Genomic DNA, 24,691 nt, shown 5'->3' on the forward strand with positions numbered 1-24,691 from the left:
CAGACAGGTTTAAGGGGTTACATATGGGTGAGTGATGCCTTTGTTACCAAAATCTGACATATAAGTATAGTTCCATCATTTTTTTAAGCGTTATTATGTAAACGCGGCGAGTTGAAATTTGGGAGGGGTTTGATTTCCCCGGCTGTTCCTTTTTATCTGTTATCTCTATGTCAGGATAAGACCATTCCAATATCCAGTATTTTAATAATCTGGCACACAAAAGGTGCATTTTAGTTACAAGTTGCATCTTAAAAAATGCACGGTATTGTTTTATGGCGGGTCAGGCTGGCTTTCTGTGTTTGTCTGAAAGTGCGGTTATCTAGCGGCGACCTTGTCTGGGATTGTGGGGTGACTAAAAACATAGGTTCCCAACAAGTGGTGACAGTGGAAATAAACAGGGCAACTTTAGTGTGACGGGAAGACATGTCACGTGTCAAGTTAACTACAAAAATAATAAGATATTGTGGATCTGATTCACGAAAAGAACGAAAATATTTTTGTGACATTTGATGCTAAACAATCCACGAGTGTGAGGGTACAAAGGTCAGATCTCCGTCTGTTTCTCAAATTTAGGGTCACCCTCTCCGGATTAATCTCCTCAACTGCGGCAAACTCTCCCGAACGCGATGCAGCGGGTTACTATATTCTAGGCTATTCTATATTAAATTAAAAAAATGATTTCTCCCATGTCATAAAAATGTCAGAGATTGATGTGGGGGCGTCCCGGACACAACACTATTAACAAACACTGCCCCACTGAGAGGCCCATAAGAAACACAATTTAAAATGAATCTCCAGAGAAACAGAAGTCTCGGCATAGCAGGGCTAGGCTAAGTCCCCGCTGGCGCTGAGCGCGCTCATGCTTGGCGAGCGCTCCAAGCATGAGCGCCGGGTGTCCTGTTGTACGCGGGGGAGGGGCATTGCGGGCCAGCTGAGCGCGCGGTAAGTATAGGTTTTTTGTTTTGCTAAGCGCCGATCGCGGCTGAGCGTGTGTGCACGCGCACGAGCGCACGCGTAAGCAGGGACTTACATATATCTATTTATGTAAGTCTCCTCCGCAAGCGCCACCCGCTCAGCCCGATCAGCGCTAGCGGGGACTTAGCCTTAGATTAGTTTAAGAAAGCCAATTAGATTCTTAAATTGTTTAAAAACATTTTTGTAATGTCCGTAACGCATTACTTAAGCTCATTGGTAAATTCATTAATCCGCCTGACGCAGTTTGAATGAGAAGCCAAATTTGGCCAATTAACCACTTTGTGTTTTAGTAAATACAGTACACAGCGTAGAAAGGGAATACGCATTGGTGCGATTGCACATACAGACTCTCTGAACAGTGTATCCATTCATCATCATCTTGGCCAGTAGAATAGTATGAATGTAGAGTGTGTATGTGTGTGTGTATGTGTGTATGTGTAGGCACACACACACACACAAGGTGGAACACTACTTAGTAATCACGGCCCTTTATGGTGTACTCACTTGAATGGACCATAAAGTGTCACCCAGACTGGAAGGTGTCTTATGGAGTAGCCACTTAGTAAATATGGCCTGTAGTATGTTGTAATAGTGTTACATTTAAATAATCCTGTGGTGTCGTCAATGTACCTGGACATCAGAGCGCTGAAAGTCCCAGGGAAGCTAAAGGCAAAGCTCTGTTACTTTGCAAAGAAACAACATTTTGAAAACTTCATGTAACGGTCTTACGCAAATGTATGTAATCAGACTTCACGAAAAGAGTTAACCGTTTTGATTTATTTGGTAATTAAGAATTTTCTCCCTTTTTTTTTTTAATTATTATCGGGGCATCTGAATGGGAGACGAGTTTGTCAATGCAACGTTTACCCCCCCCCCCCACCCTGTCCCTGGGAGAAAGCCAATAACGATAAGGAGGAAGGCAGGGGAGGATGTCTGCGCTAACTCCTGATCAGCAGTGATATAACACAAAAGGGAGCAGCCAGAGGAAATCAAACCCCTCAGAGTCTCAGCCTACCGTGCTTACAAAGTAACGTTTAACAAAACAAACACAAAATTCCTATAGGTGTCTGATTCTTGGGAAAAAAAGTGTCAATCACCTAGAATTACCTCCTTAAACACATCACAGCTTCATTTTGGTCCTAGGAGAGACTGCACGTGTAAACAGGCTGCATGGGTCAGTTAGAAACATCTGTCATTACACAAGTTAGCCATCATCTCTTCAACCTGCAACCTGAATATACTTAGTTGTATTTTATGAAACAGGAAATGTAATGAAGAGCTGCATGTTCGGTTTTACCTTGGATTTCACAGCCAGGATGATCCTGGGAAGGGCGAGGATCAGACACTTCAGGGACACTGTGATGTACTTCAGAACAAAGTCCGAGATGCCCACGATCCACATCAACTCAAAGAAATCCACACCATCCAGGTTCGGTTTCAGAAAGATAAGACTGAAGAATCCCCAAGTTATTGAGAAAAGAACACAGGTTGTTATATTATTATTATTATAACGTAGAATATCACAGTTTACGTAGGATTTAATGCCAGTGTTAGCGCAGAATGTTGCTACATCTCTCCAAGCAACTACTCAGGCGTGATAAGGGAGCCTGCTACATCTCTCCAAGCAACTACTCAGGCGTGATAAGGGAGCCTGCTACATCTCTCCAAGCAACTACTCAGGCGTGATAAGGGAGCCTGCTACATCTCTCCAAGCAACTACTCAGGCGTGATAAGGGAGCCTGCTACATCTCTCCAAGCAACTACTCAGGAGTGATAAGGGAGCCTGCTACATCTCTCCAAGTATGGACTCAGGTGTGATAATGAAGTCTGCTACATCTCTCCAGGCAACTACTCAGGCGTGATAAGGGAGCCTGCTACATCTCTCCAAACAACTACTCAGGTGTGATAAGGAAGCCTGCTACATCTCTCCAAGTAAGGACTCAGGTGTGATAAGGGAGCCTGCTACATCTCTCCAAGTATGGACTCAGGTGTGATAATGAAAGCTGCTACAGTGCATGTCACTCTGGATTAGAAGCAGCAGAGCACCTCAGCACAACTAGAATTATACAGCTTGGTTCTATGTGTGGGCTGCTTTAAAGAGACAGTCCCTCCCAGAACCAACTACAGTGACATGTTTATTAGGTTAAATGTGGCTGAATATAATACCCTGAATATGTCCTAATTAGAGTCCTCTTTTTTTCCCTGGTCTTAGGCAATTGTCTGTCAATTACTGCCATCTGCTACGTAACCGCATTACGGATTAACTTCCAAATTGTTGCTCACCAGCAGTATTACTGTGTTTGTTGTAATATACTATATACTATATATATATAGAACAGGAAGCAAATAGCGCACAGCCAGGGTGTGCGCTATTTGTTTCCTGTTCTACTAGTATTTGATTTTCCCTCCATGGCTGGCACGTCACTACAAACGTTCTGACTTTGAGAAAGTCACAGCACGTGACGAAACACGTCAGGGAACGGAACTGCGTCATCACGCAAGCGCATGACGGGCCGTATCGAGCGCTGATACACATTGCGGCCAGCAGAGATTTGAGATTTTCCTAAAACTCAAAGACTGCATCATTGATTTTAAGGAGCCTTTCTACTCATGCCCCAGGGAACATCTACCAGAAGCTTCAAGTGAGAGTTGGACTGCAGGGTCTGGAGGCTGAGTGACCAGAGTTGGACTGCAGGGTCTGGGGGCTGAGTGACCAGAGTTGGCGGTGATATATTTCACACACTGCTTGATTTTAACCTAACCTTGTAAGTGGATTTTCTACCCCCCCCTCCCCTTTCCTAATAAATGTACTGTATTATGCTATGGGGCGTGCGCTCTCTCTCTTTTTTCTTTTCTAATAGGTATCATCTGGATGTGGTTCATCCTATTTGAGAGCTGCCGGAGATCCCCTCACACCAGGACTATTTTTCCTATTTAAGGACTTTCATTCAAGGACTGGTTTTTATATCAATTTTTCTTTTTGCTTGTATTTTATGTTATCACATTTATTTGGAGTGTTGTCTTAAATTGTTTTTCACGAAATAGGAGCACATAATATATGTTTTATATATATATTTATTTTAAATGTAGTTTACACATTTATGATTTTTAGTGATTTTGCCTATTTAGAAATATTCATTTAAATTATCATCAATAATATATATTTTTACACTATTTCAACACTTCTTTTTTGGCGCTACTTCACTCTCTTTTCCTTTTCTTTCATATATATATATATATATATATATATATATATATATATATATACATATACACATACATATATATATATATACACACACACACATACATACATATATATATACACATACATACATATACACATACATATATATATATATATATATATATATATACATACATACATATATATATATATATATATACATACACACACACACATGTGTATGTGTGTATGTGTATATATATATGTATATATTATGACAACAAAGAAAGCAACCTAACAAAAAGCACACGGGCATACCAAAGAAGTGTAAGTATAAATTTATTCTGGTGGGTTAAAGCAAGGGATAAAGATTAAAAGAGGAGGGGGACTCACATCTACCATCATGTGCACCTAGAGGCAAGGGTATAATGATTTGGGCAAATACCAACGCACAGTTCAAAGAGACCACAAGGAGCTCTGAGTTGAGCGTACCTGTGTATCGTATGCATACACTGAAGATAAGTGCATGTCCAACAAAAAGTCAATTGGTGTTACAGACAAATAGCTGCAATAGGTGGAAGCATAAATAGCACAAATGTCAATAATGTATATACATCACCATTAGGGACATAGATGTCAGAAAACAGGAGATAACCATAGCCTCTTATCAGGGAAGAAAGGTAGGGGTCCCACTCCTCAGACTCCCACTCGTTTCGACTTAAAACGGTCTTCTTCGGGGAGTGGTATACTGCAATAATTTGGGTTTATGCTTGTGTTTATTATTTGCCTCTTGTTGTGATGATGGTACCAGATTTGCATGTGTAGTGTATAGTTTGCGTGTTCCCCATTCTATGTATTGTTTCATAGCTTTGGTACGCCTAATAGTGCATAATTTCTGCTATTCCATTATCATTTTTATGGTGGCCCTCTGTGGTTCTTTTTTTGTGTTTTTGATCAATCCAGTCATGTTTATGTGGCTGCTACAACTCCCCTATGTAAACATACGTAGTGGCGTGATGACGTCATCATCTCGCGATCTACACACGGGTTGGTGTAGTGAGTGCCAGCTACTTATGGCTCTCCTTCATACCCGTTATTTAATTCCTTGCCCTCAGCTGTTCCTGCTATGTCCTCGTGTTCGTGGAAACTACCCAATGCAATTCTATGCAAATGCGTGATGACGTCACACGCACCATTTCCCGATTCAAATACGGGTTGGTGCAGTGCTTGCCATTTACTTGCGGTTTTTCTCTACTCCCTTTTCATGCGTAACCGCTCTAAAGAGTGTCTATTGGTTACCATGACTACAGTACGCAATGACGTCATTACGTCATGACGCTATTCACGTCTATACATGATTTGCATATGGGAGGTTTTAATCAATACCACCTGATAGTTTCTGACCTATGAGGGCCTTGTAAAGCTATCCCAGACGCCATGTTGTGATTATATCTCATGTATTCATTACCTTGCCACAGCTGTTAGCAATTTAAATGTTTTTGGCGTGAATTGAGTTGCAATTCCCTGCCCCTATATATACTAGCTCATTCCTCCCCTCACCACTCCCCGAAGAAGATCGTTTTAAGTCGAAACGCGTTGGAGTGGGAGTCTGAGCAGTGGGACCCCTACCTTTCTTCCCTGATCAGAGGCTATGGTTATTTCCTGTTTTCTGACATCTATGTCCCTAATGGTGATGTATATACATTATTGACATTTGTGCTATTTATGCTTCCACCTATTGCAGCTATTTGTCTGTAACACCAATTGACTTTTTGTTGGACATGCACTTATCTTCAGTGTATGCATACGATACACAGGTACGCTCAACTCAGAGTTCCTTGTGGTCTCTTTGAACTGTGCGTTGGTATTTGTCCAAATCATTATACCCTTGCCTCTAGGTGCACATGATGGTAGATGTGAGTCCCCCTCCTCTTTTAATCTTTATCCCTTGCTTTTAACCCACCAGAATAAATTTATACTTACACTTCTTTGGTATGCCCGTGTGCTTTTTGTTAGGTTGCTTTCTTTGTTGTCATAGTATTATTTCAACCTCTAGCACCACTGTCTAGTACTACTTATACTATACGTTGACAGTTTTTGCGGACACCAGTGATTTATTGTGTTGAGACGGTATTTCTTTGGGTATTTCAATATATGTATGTATATATGTATGTGTGTGTGTACACACACACACACACACACCTCTAATGTTATTTTTAACATGAATAAAATTGTTTTACGGGAGATCGCATTCTGCCACTAAAGTGGAAGTGAATGGCTCCTCCCCATTCCTTCCATCATCAGCGATGGAACGGTCACCTAACCGCGAGTGCTGGAAGGGCTGGGACCCTCCAGTGTCGCAACCCCTCCAACACGGAAAGGGTTAAAGATTGCATTCCGCGCGGATCGCAGTTTTGTAATTACTTTCTCCTCTTGTCTTTTCCGGAGGCGGTTTCTATTTTTTACATTTTGTAATTGATACTTTCTTCCTGAGATACAAAGCATGTTAAATATTAAGTGTACGGGAGGTTAAAATGAAGCTCTCCATCTCCCCGCCCCCCTCCCTGCCGCGGACAGCTTTCCCCCCCCCCCCGACCTGCCCCCCCCCCTGACCTGCCCCCCCCCCCCCACAGAAACAGAGATCCGGAATATGTTTACCCAATGTGTATAGCTATATGCCAATGTATGAATAACTAACGATGTTCTAATTTAAAGTGGTGCTATGTAAGAGATCTCCCGTCCTAAGAATGTGACAATGTGTAAAATGTTTAAACTCCTTGCTGAACTCTGCTATAATATCCGCTCCCACTCCCCCCCCCAATGTGCCCCCCCCTCCCCCCCCCCCCCAGAGGAGAAATGCGCCATGTTACGCCAAAACGCAGTGCTATATACCAATGTTTGAATGCATCCCAATGAGCAGCTGCTAACAGCAAAACACAGGAGAAACCTAGCCTCGAGATGAGAGCTCCCCCCCCTACCCCCCCCCCCCCCCGAGCACAAGGTTCCAACCCCCTGCTAACTAGGTGTATACTAGATGCTACCACCCCCCCCCCTTCCTCCCCCCCCCCCCCCCACCCTCTTTTTTTTTTTTTTTTTTTGATAAATCTGACAATATCAGGACACAAGGGAAGCCTCAACCATAGACTGAGATTCCCCCCGAGAGCAATGATTACCCTATGTGCTATCTAGGTGTACCCCGCATGCCCCCCCCCCTCCCTCCCCCACCCTACTCCCAGATGCCCCCCCTCCCCCACCAGATGCCCCCCCTTCTCACCCCCCCCCCCTCTCCCCCACACCCACCCCCCCCCCCTCTCCATCCCCCCCCCTCTTCCCCCCCCCATCCTCCCCCTCCCCCCCCACCCTTCCCCCCCCCCCCATCCCCCCCCCTCCTCTCCACACCCCCCCCCTTTTTTCTTCACCCCCCCAACCCCCCCCACCCCCCCCCTCCACCCCCTACCCCCCCCTCTCCACTCCCCCTCCCCCCCCACCCCCCCACCCACCCCCCCTCCTCCCCCCCCCCCCAGCACCCATAAAGAACACCCAGACAAGGACTTAACATAAGGGAAGAAAACAATGTGTACTAAGGATGTACAAGATCATCTATGGCCCAAACCAAAGGAGAGTTAGGCCTCCACCAGCCAGAGGTGCCCCTCCTTACCAGGGACCCCCCCCCCCCCCCCCCTCCCATAAGCAATGGGATGGGGGTGCTGGACCCTTCTCTCTGGCTACGGTCCGTGAGTGACGCCCCGAAAGTTCTCCCAAGGGTGCTTCATACACCCCATCCCCTTGACACCACAATGTCAAGAGGAACCTTTTTCGGGCTCCAAGATAGCCCATTCTCTTTCTTGTCCTCCTGTGTCCTCCCCCCTCCCCTTCCCTCCCCCTCCACCCCACCCTCCCCCCGTCGGCCACCCCCCAATATCCCTGGCGGGACACCAAGGACTACCCCCCACATACTCTACCCGACGCACGAACCAGCCCTGACATGGGAATAACTCAGGGACAGGGGCCTATCCCCGAGACACCCCTCCCCACTGATGGCGACGATCAAAATAATTTCCCTGAATGTCAAAGGCCTTAATTCGGTTCGCAAACGTAAACTAGCCCTTCAAGAATTTAAAAAACTAAAGGGGATATAATTTGTATCCAAGAGACCCATTATAACAACGCAGACCCGCCAAACACATTTAAACACGTGTACCCCCAAGCGTACTTCGCTTCCTCCCCCAGTAAAAAAAGAGGAGTGGCCGTCCTGATTAAAAACAACATACCATTTGCTCTGACGAAGGTAACCAAAGACCCCGAGGGACGGTACATCCTCCTCCAAGGTACGCTCTCAGGCTCCCCCTTAGCCATCCTAAATATTTACTCCCCAAACGCCAACCAAACCCATTTTCTACAAAACCTCCTTAGCACCCTAGACCAACCGACGCTCTCTTCCCTCCTCCTAGTCGGAGACGTAAATATGGTACTTAACCCAGCCCACGACAGATCAGGCCAAACTACTACCCCATACTCCATCCAACTACAGACAAAAGCCCAAAAATTCCAAGATATCCTCAGGGAGTACTCCCTGACAGATATCTGGCGGGCCCAGCACGTGGGTCAGCGGGACTACTCTTTCTATTCAACCCCCATCAGTCTTACTCGAGGATCGACTATTTTCTGGGCACCAATAATGTACTCCAGGCATCCTCCCACTCCGAAATAGGCCCAATAACGTGGTCCGACCATGCCCCTATCGTACTCACCCTCTCTCTACCTTTCGTCAAGTCCTTAACATACAATTGGAAACTCGACGACTCGTTTCTCAACGATCCATTAGTAGTCAAAACAGTGAAACAAAAACTGTTCACCTTCTTCCAAATAAACAAAGGTTCAGTGCCCTCAGCAGCAACTCTGTGGGAGGCCCACAAAGCCACCATCAGAGGGGAATTATTATCAATAGCCTCCTACAAGAGGAAACTTAAACAGAGAGCCCAGAAGGAACTCACAGATAAAATCCTAGCGCTAGAGCACTCACACAAACAATCCCTATCAAAAAAGGTGTTCAGAACACTTGAGAAAGCGAGATCCGACCTAAAAGTGTTGCAACTTGACGAGGTGGAGAGAGCCCTGAAATGGACCAAACAGCGGTTCTACGATAGGGGCAACAAAGCGGACAAACTTCTGGCCTCCAAATTAAGAGGCTTGAAGACAAAGTCCCAGATCACAAAGATCAGAACTAAAAGCGGCCTAGTCTCCTATAACGAGAAGGACATCGCGAATGAGTTCGCAGAGTTCTACACAGATCTTTACAATCTCCACCCAACTAGCATGCCAAAAGATATCGCCAAAAATACATCCGACTATCTATCCAAATGCAACCTCCCATCTCTCACTCAAGAAGAACTTGAGTTCTTAAACAAGAAAATAACCCTAGAGGAACTAAAAAAAGCGATATCCTCACTTAAATTAGCTAAAACCCCCGGACCCGACGGATTTTCCAACGGGTACTATAAAAAATTTGTAGGCCCCCTGTCCCCCCACCTCCTAGAAATGTACAACTCCTTTATGCAAGACCAACAGATCCCAGACACTATGTCAGCAGCCAATCTGGCTATTATTCATAAAGAAGGTAGAGACCCCCTTCAATGCGCCAGCTACCGCCCAATATCCCTCCTAAACTCTGACCTCAAACTTTTCAGCAAAATCCTAGCAAACAGGCTGAATCCTATTCTCCCAAGGCTAATTCATATAGACCAGGTGGGATTTGTGTCAGGAAGACAGGCCTCTGACAACACCCGCAAAATTATTGATATTATAGACCACGTGCACCTCAAACAATCCCAGGCCCTGATACTAAGTCTCGACGCGGAGAAGGCCTTTGACCGCATCAGATGGTCCTATCTAGACCAAACGATGCGCCAATTCGGCTTCTCCGGACCATTTCTTACCGGCGTCCGGGCCCTCTATACTAATCCAACAGCCCTACTAAAACTCCCAGGAGGCCGCTCCAACCCAATAAAAATTCAAAACGGCACCAGACAAGGCTGCCCCCTCTCCCCTTTACTATTTGCCCTATCCATAGAGCCCCTGGCCGCCCGAATTCGAACTGAACCCACTATTAAAGGTATCCCAATCGGAGACAGGGAATACAAAATATCCCTGTTCGCCGACGACATAATTCTCACTCTGTCAGACCCCCTCACCTCCCTCCCTAACTTAGAAAAACTCCTTGACGAATTTGGCCAACTATCAGACTATAAAGTCAATACTGACAAGTCAGAGGCGCTTAGCATCTCCCTCCCGAACCCCGTATGGTCAGCCCTACAACAGAAATTTAAATATAAATGGAACACCTCCCACATCAAGTACCTCGGAATCAAAATTAGCAAGTTCATATAACTCGCTGTATCAAATTAACTACCCCCCCCTCTTCCGCCAGATCTTAAAAGATCTTGAGACCTGGCTATCCCACCAGATCTCCTGGTTCGGAAGGATAGTATCTACCAAAATGAACATCCTACCCCGCTTGCTCTACTTTTTTCAGACCCTCCCCGTCCCTGTTCCACTAGCAGAACTAAGGAATATCCAGGCCCATATACTAAAATTTATATGGCAACAACGTAGAGCCAGGGTCCCACGATCGGTCCTATTAACCTCAAGGTCGAGAGGTGGTCTGGGGGCCCCGGACATACTCCGATACTACCTTTCGGCCCAACTGAGGCAGGCGGTAGTATGGAACAGCTCCCCCGACACCAATTGCTGGCTGGAGATCGAGACACACCACGCTTTCCCCGAACCCCCTCCCGACCCTACTGTGGTCCCCAGCTCTCAAAAACAGGAAATCGTTGAGACTTGGTCTCGGGGCAATGAGATGCACGAGGTCGACATGGTTAAAACCAAAGGGAAATATGGCCTAGCTTCAACCCCCTCTCAACTGACCCCCATATTCGGGAACCCGGACTTCCCACCCGGATGCGCCCGATTCCAATTCAGCCAATTTCAAGGCTTAAACATCAGAGTGGTTGCGGATTTGCTGGAAAAAGATGAGGCCATGTCCCTCCCAGAATTAAGAACCACATTCACGTCCCCAACTTGCCCATTTTCCAATACCTCCAGATCCGACATTTCCTAAGAACCCAATCCCCTACTCTCAAGTTCCCGCCGCGCTCTAGATTCGAGACACTCTGCCTCAAAGGCAAATACCAAAAGGGCCTCATATCAGAAATTTATAAAACGCTCGAAGCATCTCAGCCCCCCCCCTAACCACCAATACATGCAGAAATGGAATGCAGACCTAAACACCAACTTAGACCTTGAGGATTGGGAGGATATTTGGGAGGCAGCCACCAAAACCTCAATTTGTTCCGTCACGAAAGAAAACATCTATAAAATATTATTCCACTGGTACCTGACCCCGAGTAGACTGAGCCAAATCTACCCAGGCACTTCAGACGAATGCTGGAGAGGTTGTGGTCAAAGGGGGGACATGCCCCATATTTGGTGGACATGTCCGGAGATCCAAAGATTCTGGTCCCGGATCCAGGGCCTCCTGACCGAGACCCTGGATATAGAAATACCCCTGGACCCGCTGACCTACGTGCTGGGAAAACCAATTGACGACCTTCCTGCCCCGGCGGCCAGACTCGCGGCAGCAATACTGACAGCTGCGAGATGCTGTATCGCGGCGGCATGGAAGAAAATTAAAGCCCCCTCCAGAAGAACTGTGATTACAAGAATAGACGGAATTATGAACATGGAAAAATTGACGGCAATGTTAAAGCAAAAAACCCCACAATTTTATTCCACCTGGGAACCCTGGATAGGACTACCAACCCCCACATAAACCCCCCAGCTACCCCTCGCCCCCCCCCCCCCCCACGGCCGACGAACCCTAACCCCCCCCCCCCTCTCTTTCCAAAGTCGTTCCCAACTATCCACCTTTCCTTCGTCTCCCCCTCTCTTTTTCATTATTGAAAGAAGGAAAAAGGGTTTATTGTGTGTCATTTACCTCCTTTATGCCTTGTACATGCACTGCGCCGTATTTACAAGTTGGCCTGTGAGCCAGTGTCGATAATATGTACCCCCGTGATGTATGACACCAATAAAGGAAAAATAGTTACAAAAAAAAAATAAAAAAAAAATGAAGCTCTCCCCCAGAGCCCAGTGCAGTCCTAACGGTTGCCATGGCAACCTCTACTACTGGAGATGAAGAAAATCATGATTTTTAACACAGATTGTGTTTTGTTTTTTTTTAAGAGCAGGACATGCTCAGGGGGCAAGATGCTAACATTATAGGCGTTAAACTTATATAGGCTTCGGGGGGGGGGGTGGAGAGGAAGGGGGAGGGGGGAATGCTGCTTTAGTGAACTAGCAGAGGGGTAGCCAACACCAGCCCTCGAGGGCCCCCAACAGGTCACATTTTCAGGATATCCCTGCTTCAGAACAGGGGGTGCAGTTGTTATAACTGAGACACTGATTGAGCCACCTCTGCTGAAGCAGAGATACTCTGCAAACCAGACCTGCTGGGGGCCCTTGGGGACTGTAGTTGGCAAGCCCTGGACTAACAAATCAATAGTACAAGGTTGTCCTGTGATAGGTTTCGGAGACGGCAGAAGACCGTCGGCAGCTTGTGGACAAGACAACCGTGTACTATTTATATGTTGGTCCATTAAAAGGTATCACAGCCCACGGGGCACCTTGCTGAGTAATTGTAGTGTTATTGGAGGGTCCCACGTGTGGTTAAGCAGAAACCCACGAGGTATTACAAGGGCCCCCTTATTCATTACTCTGTTCTGTGAAAGCTGCGACTACACGCGCTACATATTCACTGGGCCGTGGGGGTGGGGTCTTGTAAGTAGAAACAGGACAAATGAACACGGAGAGACCCCAATGTTCAAGCTTAAACATTTACTGTAAGTTTCAAATAAATAACTAAAACAGTGCGGCTTTGCGGATTTAAAACTGGAGCCTGGTATACGCTGGATGCAATATATAGTGACACTGTTGTAATGAAGATATGACCTACAACGCTTATTTTACGTACAGCACAATGAAGATCCATAGATCAAGAGATTCCCGTGGCGTATTTTAGAATGTCTTTGTTTGGTATCAGCCCCGAAGACTGTTAGTTCCAATTTGGCAAAGCTTTCAACATAAATAATGAAACTAATGATAAAAACGGCAATTCTGAGACGCAAACTTATAAAATAAATATAAAACAGACACGCTCGCAGGCACGCTCGCAGAACTTGCAAAATGGTCAGTAGTTTATTAGAATAACCAAATCTTTAAAATAAACTACTGACCATTGGGGAAGTCTCGCGGGGGGAGGGGGATGAAGTCTCGCGGGGGGAGGGGGATGAAGTCTCGCGGGGGGAGGGGGATGAAGTCTCGCGGGGGGAGGGGGATGAAGTCTCGCGGGGAAAGGGGGATGAAGTCTCGGGGGGAGGGGGATGAAGTCTCGCGGGGGGAGGGGGATGAAGTCTCGCGGGGGGAGGGGGATGAAGTCTCGCGGGGGGAGGGGGATGAAGTCTCGCGGGGGAGAGGGGGATGAAGTCTCGCGGGGGAAGAGGGGGATGAAGTCTCGCGGGGGGAGGGGGATGAAGTCTCGCAGGGGGAGGGGGATGAAGTCTCGCAGGGGGAGGGGGATGAAGTCTCGCGGGGGGAGGGGGATGAAGTCTCGCGGGGGGAGGGGGATGAAGTCTCGCGGGGGGAGGGGGATGAAGTCTCGCGGGGGGAGGGGGATGAAGTCTCGCGGGAGGAGGGGGATGAAGTCTCGCGGGGGGAGGGGGATGAAGTCTCGCGGGGGGAGGGGGATGAAGTCTCGCGGGGGGAGGGGGATAAAGTCTCGCGGGGGGAGGGGGATAAAGTCTCGCGGGGGAGGGGGATGAAGTCTCGCGGGGGGAGGGGGATGAAGTCTCGTGGGGGGAGGGGGATGAAGTCTCGTGGGGGGAGGGGGATGAAGTCTCGCGGGGGGAGGGGGATGAAGTCTCGCGGGGGGAGGGGGGTGAAGTCTCGCGGGGGGAGGGGGATGAAGTCTCGCGGGGGGAGGGGGATGAAGTCTCGCGGGGGGAGGGGGATGAAGTCTCGCGGGAGGAGGGGGATGAAGTCTCGCGGGGGGAGGGGGATGAAGTCTCGCGGGGGGAGGGGGATGAAGTCTCGCGGGGGGAGGGGGATAAAGTCTCGCGGGGGGAGGGGGATAAAGTCTCGCGGGGGGAGGGGGATGAAGTCTCGCGGGGGGAGGGGGATGAAGTCTCGTGGGGGGAGGGGGATGAAGTCTCGTGGGGGGAGGGGGATGAAGTCTCGCGGGGGGAGGGGGATGAAGTCTCGCGGGGGGAGGGGGGTGAAGTCTCGCGGGGGGGAGGGGGATGAAGTCTCGCGGGGGGAGGGGGGTGAAGTCTCGCGGGGGGGAGGGGGGTGAAGTCTCACGGGGGGAGAGGGATGTCTTCCAGTCGAATACTGCCTCTTTCTTTAATATAGTCACAATCTTTATTGTTGCAGTTGCAGCGGGCGCATCACCAGTTCTTTGTTGGTGTGCCGCTACTATGTATGTGTATGCAGTATATACTCATATAAAATATACACAGGGAAAAACAATAGGAGCACCTAATAAAGGCATTGGCAAATAATGGCAAGTGCACGCAACATAATAATCAAATATAGTGATACATTCCCCAAACCCACCGCGGAGGGTAAAGGTAAGTGCCGCACATCGCAGATAAGTGCAAAGGGTATTATCACAAAAAGAGCCGACGTTTCTGCTCGCAATACAAGACAACCCTGATGAAGGTCTTGTATGGAGGACGGAAACGTTTTCTCTTTTTTTGCGATAATACCCTTTCTTTGCACCTACCTGTACCCCTGAGCCCAGAGGATCTCCGTATGGCATGATGCCAGTACAAGAACTCACCTGTTGTACAGCTGCTGAGACTGGAAGCTGTAAAGAAGATAATAGGAGTTCCCCGTCAGGAAAACCAGGATCCAAAACACTTCCAATATAGACCTCTTCTCCTGGGCAAACACACAGAACACAGTATGTAACACCTTTTCTGCCATTACATGAGCGAACTTCCAGGTCTCTTGGGCAGAGAGAACACGCTGGATAACTGTAACAGATGTCATTATAGATCAGTTTGTCATTTTCTGTTTAGTTTATTACAATTTTTACAGAAACAAAAGAATACTGTGCTGTGCTCAAAGGGGTGAAGCGATGCTCCATAAAACTCATAGCGATGTAGAGTGGGAGAAGGAGCAGCTCAGTGAGTACAGACACTGACTGGCACAGAGTGTGAAGCAGGGGAGCCTGGTTCAATTCCCAGTGTCGGCGCCTTGTGACCTTGGGCAAGTCACTTTATCTTCCTGTGCCTCAGGCACCAAAAACAGATTGTAAGCTCCACGGGGCAGGGACCTGTGGTGGGTGGGACCATTTTGCCTGCAAAATGTCTCTGTAAAGCGCTACGTAAAACTAGCAGCGCTATACAAGAACATGCTATTATTATGTAGAGATCATAGTTCGAGACATCAGGTAATATATTCATCCTTCGGAAAGGCATCTAGCCAGGACATATGTAATATGGAGGGCAATTATAGTGTGCTTACCTCCTTATGAGTCTTGGGGACCTCCTAAATTGCTGCTCGCAGCTGTTACCAGAGTGGCGTCTATGCAGCCGGAGCACACTGGCGAGCATACTGCGCGCACCCGAGGGGTAGAAGATTTCAGAAGAAAGAACGGAGCACTGCAACCGGACCAAGAACTGGAACCCAACCTGCCCAAATAAAGGCGTTATTCAAACACACACGTTTAAAAACCAAGGAGGATGTGTTTGGTTTTACTGCGCGTGCTTGTTTGAATAACGCCTTTATTTTCTCAGTCCCAGGTTTCGGTCCGGTCGCTCCGTTCTTTCTTCTTTTTTTCCTGATATCTATTACAATTTGTACGAGAGTAAAAATAAAGTTAAGAACGCTGGTCCATATTTACTAAGTGGTGCTATCCGGTGCCAGAAGACCTCTTACGGTGACTAAAATGGGACAAAAAAGGTCTTGTGGCATAGCACCACTTAGCCAACATGGGTAATTTAATCTCAAGAAACCCTGAAAGTTCATGCATTGTCACATTTCTGAAGAATTTTCACAAGGGACCAATGAAACCCACAAAAAACAAACAAACACTCTCCAATCAATGGTTTGTTTTTTAGCCGGCCGACCACTGCAGAGATTTGCCGCTTGGGTCAGTGTGGTGGGGATGTGAGGCTTGTGCCCAAATACTCCCACAGAGAGGTGACTACGAGGTGACTTATTGAAGGCGTGGAAGGCGGCCCTTTCCTCATGTAGATAGAAAGGCAACATTAGGTTTTATTGATGAAGCTGCAATCGTGCTAGAGTTAGGCAATATATCAATATGATACTAATATTGGGGCAATAAAAAAATGCCAATAAGTCGATATTGATTTTTTTATTATCGTGATACTAACAAATCTACGTAAGTACCAGCACTCACTGTCTAATAGCTAAATGATGAAAACAGTTGTAATGCAGAATAAACATTTAATAATAAAATGAACCAGAAATAAATCAAATGTGTTTGCAGAAACCAGTATCACAAATGGGCATGTCACAAAGTGAGGGGTGGGGGGGGGGGAAAGAAGGAAAAGGGGAAAAAACATGAAACATAAGGAATATACACAAAAAAAACGGAGAACGGAAAGTATGCTAGGGGGGCGACGTTTCGAGGGACTACCTCTTCATCTGGCCCATTCCCCCTGGTCCAAAAGGACCGAGAGGTACTTCCCTAAGCCTCCCTTCCCCTATACCTGGTCAAATCAGACACCCCTGAAAATAGCTAGTAAACATATAGTGTAAGCTAAATACAGCTAAACAGCTAATAGCAGGGCAGCAAGAATCCACTAATGGTACAGTTAAAGCTGAACACAGCTTGCAAGAAAGCAGCTTGCAAATGAGCACCAAGAGTCCACAGTCAGTGAAAGGTTAATGAGAAAAATAAATGAAGTGGTCAAACCCTCAGTGGCTCTGCTCCTTCAGCTGCTTGTGTGGAGTGCTGAGCACTGACATTTTAGTGACGTGCAGTTGCAGCCTCATAGTGGGCAGATCTGCCCATGTAAAAGGGGTTCCGCTATCATTCTGTACGCTCAGCTGCACCTCCTTTCCCGGAGGACCGGCTTGCTCACCTCCTCCTAATCCCTAACTCCGATGTTCAGTGATAGGCGGAAGCAAGGACATTTTATTTATTTTAAAATACTGTCGAATTTATTTGAAAACCACATTTAACTTGTAATAAAATGTTCAAACTAAAAACCTTCCAATTTTTGTTAACCTTTTTTTTAACATTAATCACAAAAAAAGGAATGTTTTTTTCTTCTTCTGTGTATTCAAGGTATTTATCATGATAAACATAGTTATCATGATGAATTCCTGACTATTGTTATCATGAAAAGCTGTTTATTATTGCCCAGCGAGATCAGTTTTCTGGTGATCTCCCTGCGATCCCTGTTTAATAAATAAGACCCTGTAATGAAACCTGACTGAGATCCGGAGTACGATGGAGACATTCTTCTAATAACTTTTTCTGTTGTGCAAAACGGCTGAAAAATGGAATTTACAAGTGTACCCGAGTGACCCATGAACCGCCAGATCATTTATTTTAGAGACCACTTAAAAACAAAGACAAACATACAGTAGTTACTGCAGGAGAAGGTTAAGTGAAGATTTGATGCCGGTCTTTAAGATGTAGTTTGGTTGCAGGATGTGGTAACATTTTATGGATCACTAACAGCTTTCTTTATACACGACTAGTGTGTACAAAGCATTTAAAAAGAAAACATCACACGTCTCTTCTTCTTGTCTCACGTGAGGTGTTGAAAACATGCACATTTTAGAAGAGCGTTCTACACAAACTTTCTGGTCCAATAAAAAGGTATCACAGGCTTTGATACACTTCTCACAACCAGAAGAGCTACAAGAACCTTGTGCTATATCGTTATGACAACAGAGGCTAAAAAAGATGACACGAGATTCAATCAACATTAAAGTATGGACAAAGGGAAGGTGAAAATAAAACAGAAATTATATAGCGTGCTTTTGTGATCTCAAACACTACATAGGGGTAAATACTATATAGTACGAAGTAGACGTTTGGCCATTCATTTCTATATTGTCTGAAGCGGAGGCTCGGGCCGTTTTCAAACAGAAATCCCCTTTGAAGTCTATGGGAATTTTCGGCGGACTATATCAAATTTTACCCTCATAATATACTAAAGGGTGAACGGCATTGGACAGTGGATACATTGCCTTACCTTGAGGGACACCTGGTGTTTGACTGAGGAATTGGCATAGGCGAAAGTGCTGGCCATTCCGATGCACACCGCTATCCCTGTAGGAAAGATGGGTTAGTGATACAGTGTGTATAGCTGATCAGACCCCACACACAGCATTCAGAAACACTGAAACCCCCCACTCCCGCTCAACAGCCTCTCAGCGCCACTGGGGTCCAACCTCTTGTAGGAGATAGTGTGACACCAACATTTCACGCCTACCAATCACTGGGCTGTGTTTATTCCATAGCCTCCCGCCTCTGGAAGTCTTACAAGTGACTGCAGAGCTTACAATCTAACACACAATTGAATTCTACAATTTCCTACATTGTTATCGCTTGCATTATGTGTGTGTGTGCGCGTGTGTGTGTGTGTGCGTGTGTGTGCGCGCGTATCTTTTTATTTATATTGCGCCAACAGCGCTTACCAAAATGACAATACAGAGAAGATAAAGTACAGTGAGGGTAAGAGCGGCACATGACAGACAACATAGGGAGGTCCTGAGCTGAAGAGCTTACAATCGAAGACTTCCAGACACCGTAGGAGTCAAAGTGAATTATTCAAAGTGCACATGGAGTCAGCAGTATAAGCAAAGGCAATATAAAGCCAGGCTTCCTGAAAGCGATGCGTTTGCCGCTGGGCTTTGAATGCGGAAGACGTAGGTGCTTGGTGAATATGAAGTGGAAGAGCGATCCATGCAGTGGGTAGGGATAGATTAGGGGAAAGTTTAACACATGAGAGGGCTGCAGAGGTTAAAGGTGCAGAGATGAGACATGCTTGGGCCGAGGGTAAGAGGCACCTAGGGGTGTAATACGCTCACAGAAAAGTCTCCAAGGGGTGCCGTACAGATAGAAAGGAGAATGTGAGCTGTTTAAAGCAGCAATCATTTAAAAAAAAAAAATCTATTTTCTTTTTACCTTTTGCTGCAGTATTTAGCAATCCCAGCCTTTTTATTCTATCGTGGAATCCTATAAATCGTCACAAATGTGCCACCTCTGGAGGTTAGTTACATAGTAGATAAGGTTGAAAAAAGACATACGTCCATCAAGTTCAACCTATGCTAAATTTAGACGACAGATACTTTATCCTATATCCGTACTTACAGTATATTGATCCAGAGGAAGGCAAACACACAAACCCCAGTGTTATATCATCTAATGTTATCTCATAAGGGGAAAAATAAATTCCTTCCTGATTCCAAATATTGGCAATCGGATTAATCCCTGGATCAACATCCTTCCCATGTATACATCCCACACCTCTGGAATGCCCTTCCCCTCAGTACCCGACTAGCACCCTCTCTATCCACCTTTAAGACCCACCTTAAGACACACTTGCTTAAAGAAGCGTATGAATAGCACTGTGGATATTCTGAACACGATACATAAAGCTTGGCCCCCTGCAGACGCACTTACCAGAACTCCCTCCTACTGTCTCTGTATGTTCTACCTACCAATTAGACTGTAAGCTCCTCGGGGCAGGGACTCCTCTTCCGAAATGTTACTTTTATGTCTAAAGCACTTATTCCCATGATCTGTTATTTATATTATCTGTTATTTATTTGATTACCCCATGTATTACTACTGTGAAGCGCTATGTACATTAATGGCGCTATATAAATAAAGACATACAATACAATACAATGTATACTTATTTGGTATATCCCTGTATACCTTTCCCATCTAAAAAGATGTCCAACCTTTTTTTTAAATCTATTGTATCTGCCATCACAGTCTCCATGGGTAACGAATTCCACACTGTAACTGCCTTTACTGTAAAGAACCCTTTCCTTTGTTGCTGGTGAAATCTCCTTTCCTCCCAACTGTAAGGGATGGCCCCGAGTCCTTTGTACTGCCCGTGGGATGAATAGTTCTTTTGAAAGCTCCCGGTACTGTCCCCGGATATAACTATGAATATAGGTATCATATCCCCTCTTTTCTAAAGTAAACAAATCTAATTGGACACTGCCATTTACACTCATTAACACAATAGGGGATCCGAGGGTAATATAAAAAAGGGTAAACTCTGTAAAAAATTAGGAAAGGATCAGGATCAGCACAAGATTAGCGAGCAGTTTGTTAAGGTTTCAGCTTTATTGTTTGAGGGATTTCTGTTTAACCCCTTGGTTGTCAGAGGGGCCGTGGCACCACTTAAACCCGGAAACGGGAGAGGACTCCTGCTCGTCCAGATCGTGTCCGGCGCTACGTGATCTCCCCGGGAACACAACCACTCTGCGGGCATGCCACTGCCACTGCCACATGGGACCCCGTAAATACCGGAACCCGTGATGTAGTGACTATGTCCTGGGCCACCCAAAGGGGCTATAGGGTTGCCCTTCCCAAGACCAAAGTGAATGAATGGCAGCGACAGGTTTAAGGGTCACAGCAGGGGGTGATGCCTTTATTTTTTTACACAAATATAACACCTATAAGTATTTTAAAATAATTTTTAAGTTAGTTTGTAAACACGGTGAGCCGAGACATGGAAGGGGTTAGGTCACCTTTGGCCGCTCCCTTTTGTCTGATGTCGCTGTGTGTTCTACAAGAGCTTACACAGGCAGAGGATCCCTTCTCTATCCCTCCCCTTATCTGTATTGGCTCTCAGATAAGGACAGGGTGGGCTAAGGGCAAAAAACAAACCCCTCCCCCTCCATTCAGAGGCCCCTAAGAAAGGCAATATGTCATTAATTTCCCAATAAATGAAAGAAGTCAAATCTTTGTTATTAGCGTGGCTAGATCTGTTTAAGATTAGATTTACGGTAACTACTTTAGAAAACGTTATCTGGTGGAATAAATGGGGTCACACCTGTAAGCCGTGGCCTCACTGTGCACTGCAGTGTGCACAGCATTACATGTGACCTGTAAGCCGTGGCCTCACTGTGCACTGCAGTGTGCACAGCATTACATGTGACCTGTAAGCCGTGGCCTCACTGTGCACTGCAGTGTGCACAGCATTACATGTGACCTGTAAGCCGTGGCCTCACTGTGCACTGCAGTGTGCACAGCATTACATGTGACCTGTAAGCCGTGGCCTCACTGTGCACTGCAGTGTGCACAGCATTACATGTGACCTGTAAGCCGTGGCCTCACTGTGCACTGCAGTGTGCACAGCATTACATGTGACCTGTAAGCCGTGGCCTCACTGTGCACTGCAGTGTGCACAGCATTACATGTGACCTGTAAGCCGTGGCCTCACTGTGCACTGCAGTGTGCACAGCATTACATGTGACAACACAGCGTTACGTACCAAGCTTGTGCTGAAAGCAGACTTTGGTCAGTAAGATTATTATGAACGGGAGTCCCTTCTGTAACCAGGAAATGACAGCCCTAAGCTCAGAGAGAGCTGGTGCAGGTGCGCTGGGCTCCTCGCTGCTCTCCTCTCTGTGCCGTTCACCGTTAGCCGAGTGCAGCAGGGAGGACCGGGAGTTTGAGTGCTGGAAATGATGCTGCTGGTGGTGCGTGAGCGGCGGTGGCTGCTGCTGCCGGTGATGAGGATGGTGATGGTGGTGATGAGTGAAGGGGCTCGTCTCAGATCGGCCCCCGGCCTCCTCCCTGAGTGTAGGCGGCATCTGTATAAACACTTCCCCTCCGCCGGCTGTGGAGCCCAGGACTAAGCCGGACTGGACAGTGATGGGTCCCGGCTGGAGACCCGCCAGGCTGGAGAACAGATGCTGAGATGAAGGGGTGTCTTGCTTCAACCCATTAAAGACTCCATCATCCACGCTGGTATCAGAGCTCAGGTTCTGGCTCCGGCTCCTAAAGGAAAAGTAAAGCACTGTAAGCCAGGGCGAATGAATCTTAAAAAGTCCCACGGATTCCTGACTACGTTCTAACAGGGTTTGGTATAAAATACCGCTCAGCAGGACAGAGGCAAAGTAATCTATTAAAGAGGCGATCCCTCCAAGGACAAAAGTGTACTAACGTCAGTAACACAGCCCCCCTTCCCATCGCTCCCCTTATATTTATTGATAAGGACAGGGTGGGATAGCAGTAGGGAAAACACTTCAATGACTAACATTCCCCATGCAGGGGCTCCAAAGAAATGTCATTTCAATTCATTTTTTGGCCGGCTATGTGGGATTGCACCTTTATATCATCGCTTCGGTACCACTGGAGCTAGCAGCGCATTGCTAACCCATGTGGCGTTGCAAGGGTTAAACATGCCACACACATGTAATATACAGTACTGTATCCTGCATCTAACATACTTGACTACCTATAAGTTGTAATAACTTATTGGGCCGACATTAACAAACTATTTTCTTCAGTGCCGTTCCACGTTTAGTTAGGGTGACCAGATTTACAAAAGTAAAATCCGGGACACATTAAAAAAAATATTTATAAAACAAATGACATCACCAACTGCGCCCCTTCTCCTTTATGTCTCTCCGTTCCCCCCACACCCACACACCATTCTCTCTCTCCCCCCATCCCTCCATTCTCTCTCCACCCATCCCTCCATTCTCTCACCCACCCCTCCATTCTCTCTTCCCATCCCTCCATCTCTCTCTCTTTCCCCCATCCCTCCATCTCTCTCTCTTTCCCCCATCCCTCCATCTCTCTCTCTCTCTCCCCCATGCTCTGTGTCTCTCTCTCTCCCCCCTCATTCTGTCTCTCTCCCACCCATTCTGTGTGTCTCTGTGTCCCCCCCATTCTGTGTCTCTCTCTCTCCCCATGCTGTCTCTTTCTTTCTCTCCCCCATGCTGTCTCTCTCTCTCCCCCATGCTGTCTCTCTCTCTCCCCCATGCTGTCTCTCTCTCTCCCCCATGCTGTCTCTCTCTCTCCCCCATGCTGTCTCTCTCTCTCCCCCATGCTGTCTCTCTCTCTCCCCCATGCTGTCTCTCTCTCTCCCCCATGCTGTCTCTCTCTCTCCCCCATGCTATGTCTCTCATTCTATACCCCCATGCTGTGTGGGTCTCTCTCTCCCTATGCTGTGTGTCTCTCTCTCCCCCAATCTCTGTGTCTGTCTTTCTCCACCATGCTGTATCTCTCTTTTTCTCTCCCACATGCGGTGTGTCTCTCTCTCCCCCATGCGGTGTCTCTCTCTCTCTCTCTCCCCCATGCGGTGTCTCTCTTTCTCCCCCCCCCCATGCGGTGTGTCTCTCTCTCTCTCCCCCCATGCGGTGTGTCTCTCACTCTCCCCCATGCGGTGTGTGTCTCTCACTCTCCCCCCATGCGGTGTGTGTCTCTCTCCCCCATGCGGTGCGTGTCTCTCTCCCCCATGCGGTGCGTGTCTCTCTCCCCCATGCGGTGTGTCTCTCTCCCCCATGCGGTCTCTCTCTCCCCCATGCGGTGTCTCTCTCCCCCATGCGGTGTCTCTCTCCCCCATGCGGTGTGTCTCTCTCTCTCCCCCATGCGGTGTGTCTCTCTCTCTCCCCCATGCGGTGTGTCTCTCTCTCTCCCCCATGCGGTGTGTCTCTCTCTCCCCCATGCGGTGTGTCTCTCTCTCTCCCCCATGCGGTGTGTCTCTCTCTCTCTCTCTCCCCCATGCGGTGTGTCTCTCTCTCTCTCCCCCATGCGGTGTGTCTCTCTCTCTCTCCCCCATGCGGTGTGTCTCTCTCTCTCCCCCATGCGGTGTGTCTCTCTCTCCCCCATGCGGTGTGTGTCTCTCTCTCTCCCCCATGCGGTGTGTCTCTCTCTCTCCCACATGCGGTGTGTCTCTCTCTCTCTCCCCCCCATGCGGTGTGTCTCTCTCTCTCCCCCATGCGGTGTGTCTCTCTCTCCCCCATGCGGTGTGTCTCTCTCTCCCACATGCAGTGTGTCTCTCTCTCTCCCCCATGCGGTGTGTCTCTCTCTCTCCCCCATGCGGTGTGTCTCTCTCTCTCCCCCATGCGGTGTGTCTCTCTCTCCCCCATGCGGTGTGTCTCTCTCTCTTCCCCATGCGGTGCCTCTCTCTACCCCCATGCTTTGTGTCTCTCTCACTACCCCCATGCTGTCTCTCTTTCCCTGGTGTGTGTGTCCCCATTCTGGACCCTACCTTTCAATGTGGAACATGAGTGGGGGGAGGGGGGAGGGAGGGGAAGAGGGGGAAGCCACCTTGAGCCCTTGCAGCAGACACTGACTCACTTCTGGGTCTCACTGGGGCTCCTCGCTCTCCTCCTCCCTGCATTCTCTGCTCTCTGCTGGTCAAAACCGGGACAGTCACAAAAAAAATGGGACATTTTAAACAATGTCAGGCAGCCGGGACAGACCTTAAAAAAACGGGACTGTCCCGG

The 24,691-nt window shown here is 47.4% G+C and overlaps 1 protein-coding gene across 9 annotated transcripts in view; it reads right to left on the bottom strand.

The window, feature by feature from the left end:
• RNFT2 (ring finger protein, transmembrane 2) overlaps positions 1-24,691 on the bottom strand; it is a 47,965-nt gene that overhangs the window by 14,992 nt on the left and 8,282 nt on the right. For all 9 annotated transcript variants that reach the window (XM_075568119.1, XM_075568117.1, XM_075568113.1 and 6 more), the window contains 4 exons: positions 21,724-22,232; positions 18,460-18,536; positions 15,060-15,160; positions 2,273-2,426 (listed from right to left, as the gene is read on the bottom strand). In XM_075568119.1, the coding sequence (XP_075424234.1) occupies positions 2,273-2,426; positions 15,060-15,160; positions 18,460-18,536; positions 21,724-22,045 (654 nt within the window). In that variant the 5' untranslated portion in view covers positions 22,046-22,232. The remainder of the gene's footprint in view (positions 1-2,272; positions 2,427-15,059; positions 15,161-18,459; positions 18,537-21,723; positions 22,233-24,691) is intronic.

The sequence above is a fragment of the Ascaphus truei genome, chromosome 13, assembly GCF_040206685.1.
Source record: "Ascaphus truei isolate aAscTru1 chromosome 13, aAscTru1.hap1, whole genome shotgun sequence".
NCBI classification, from domain to species: Eukaryota; Metazoa; Chordata; class Amphibia; order Anura; family Ascaphidae; genus Ascaphus; species Ascaphus truei.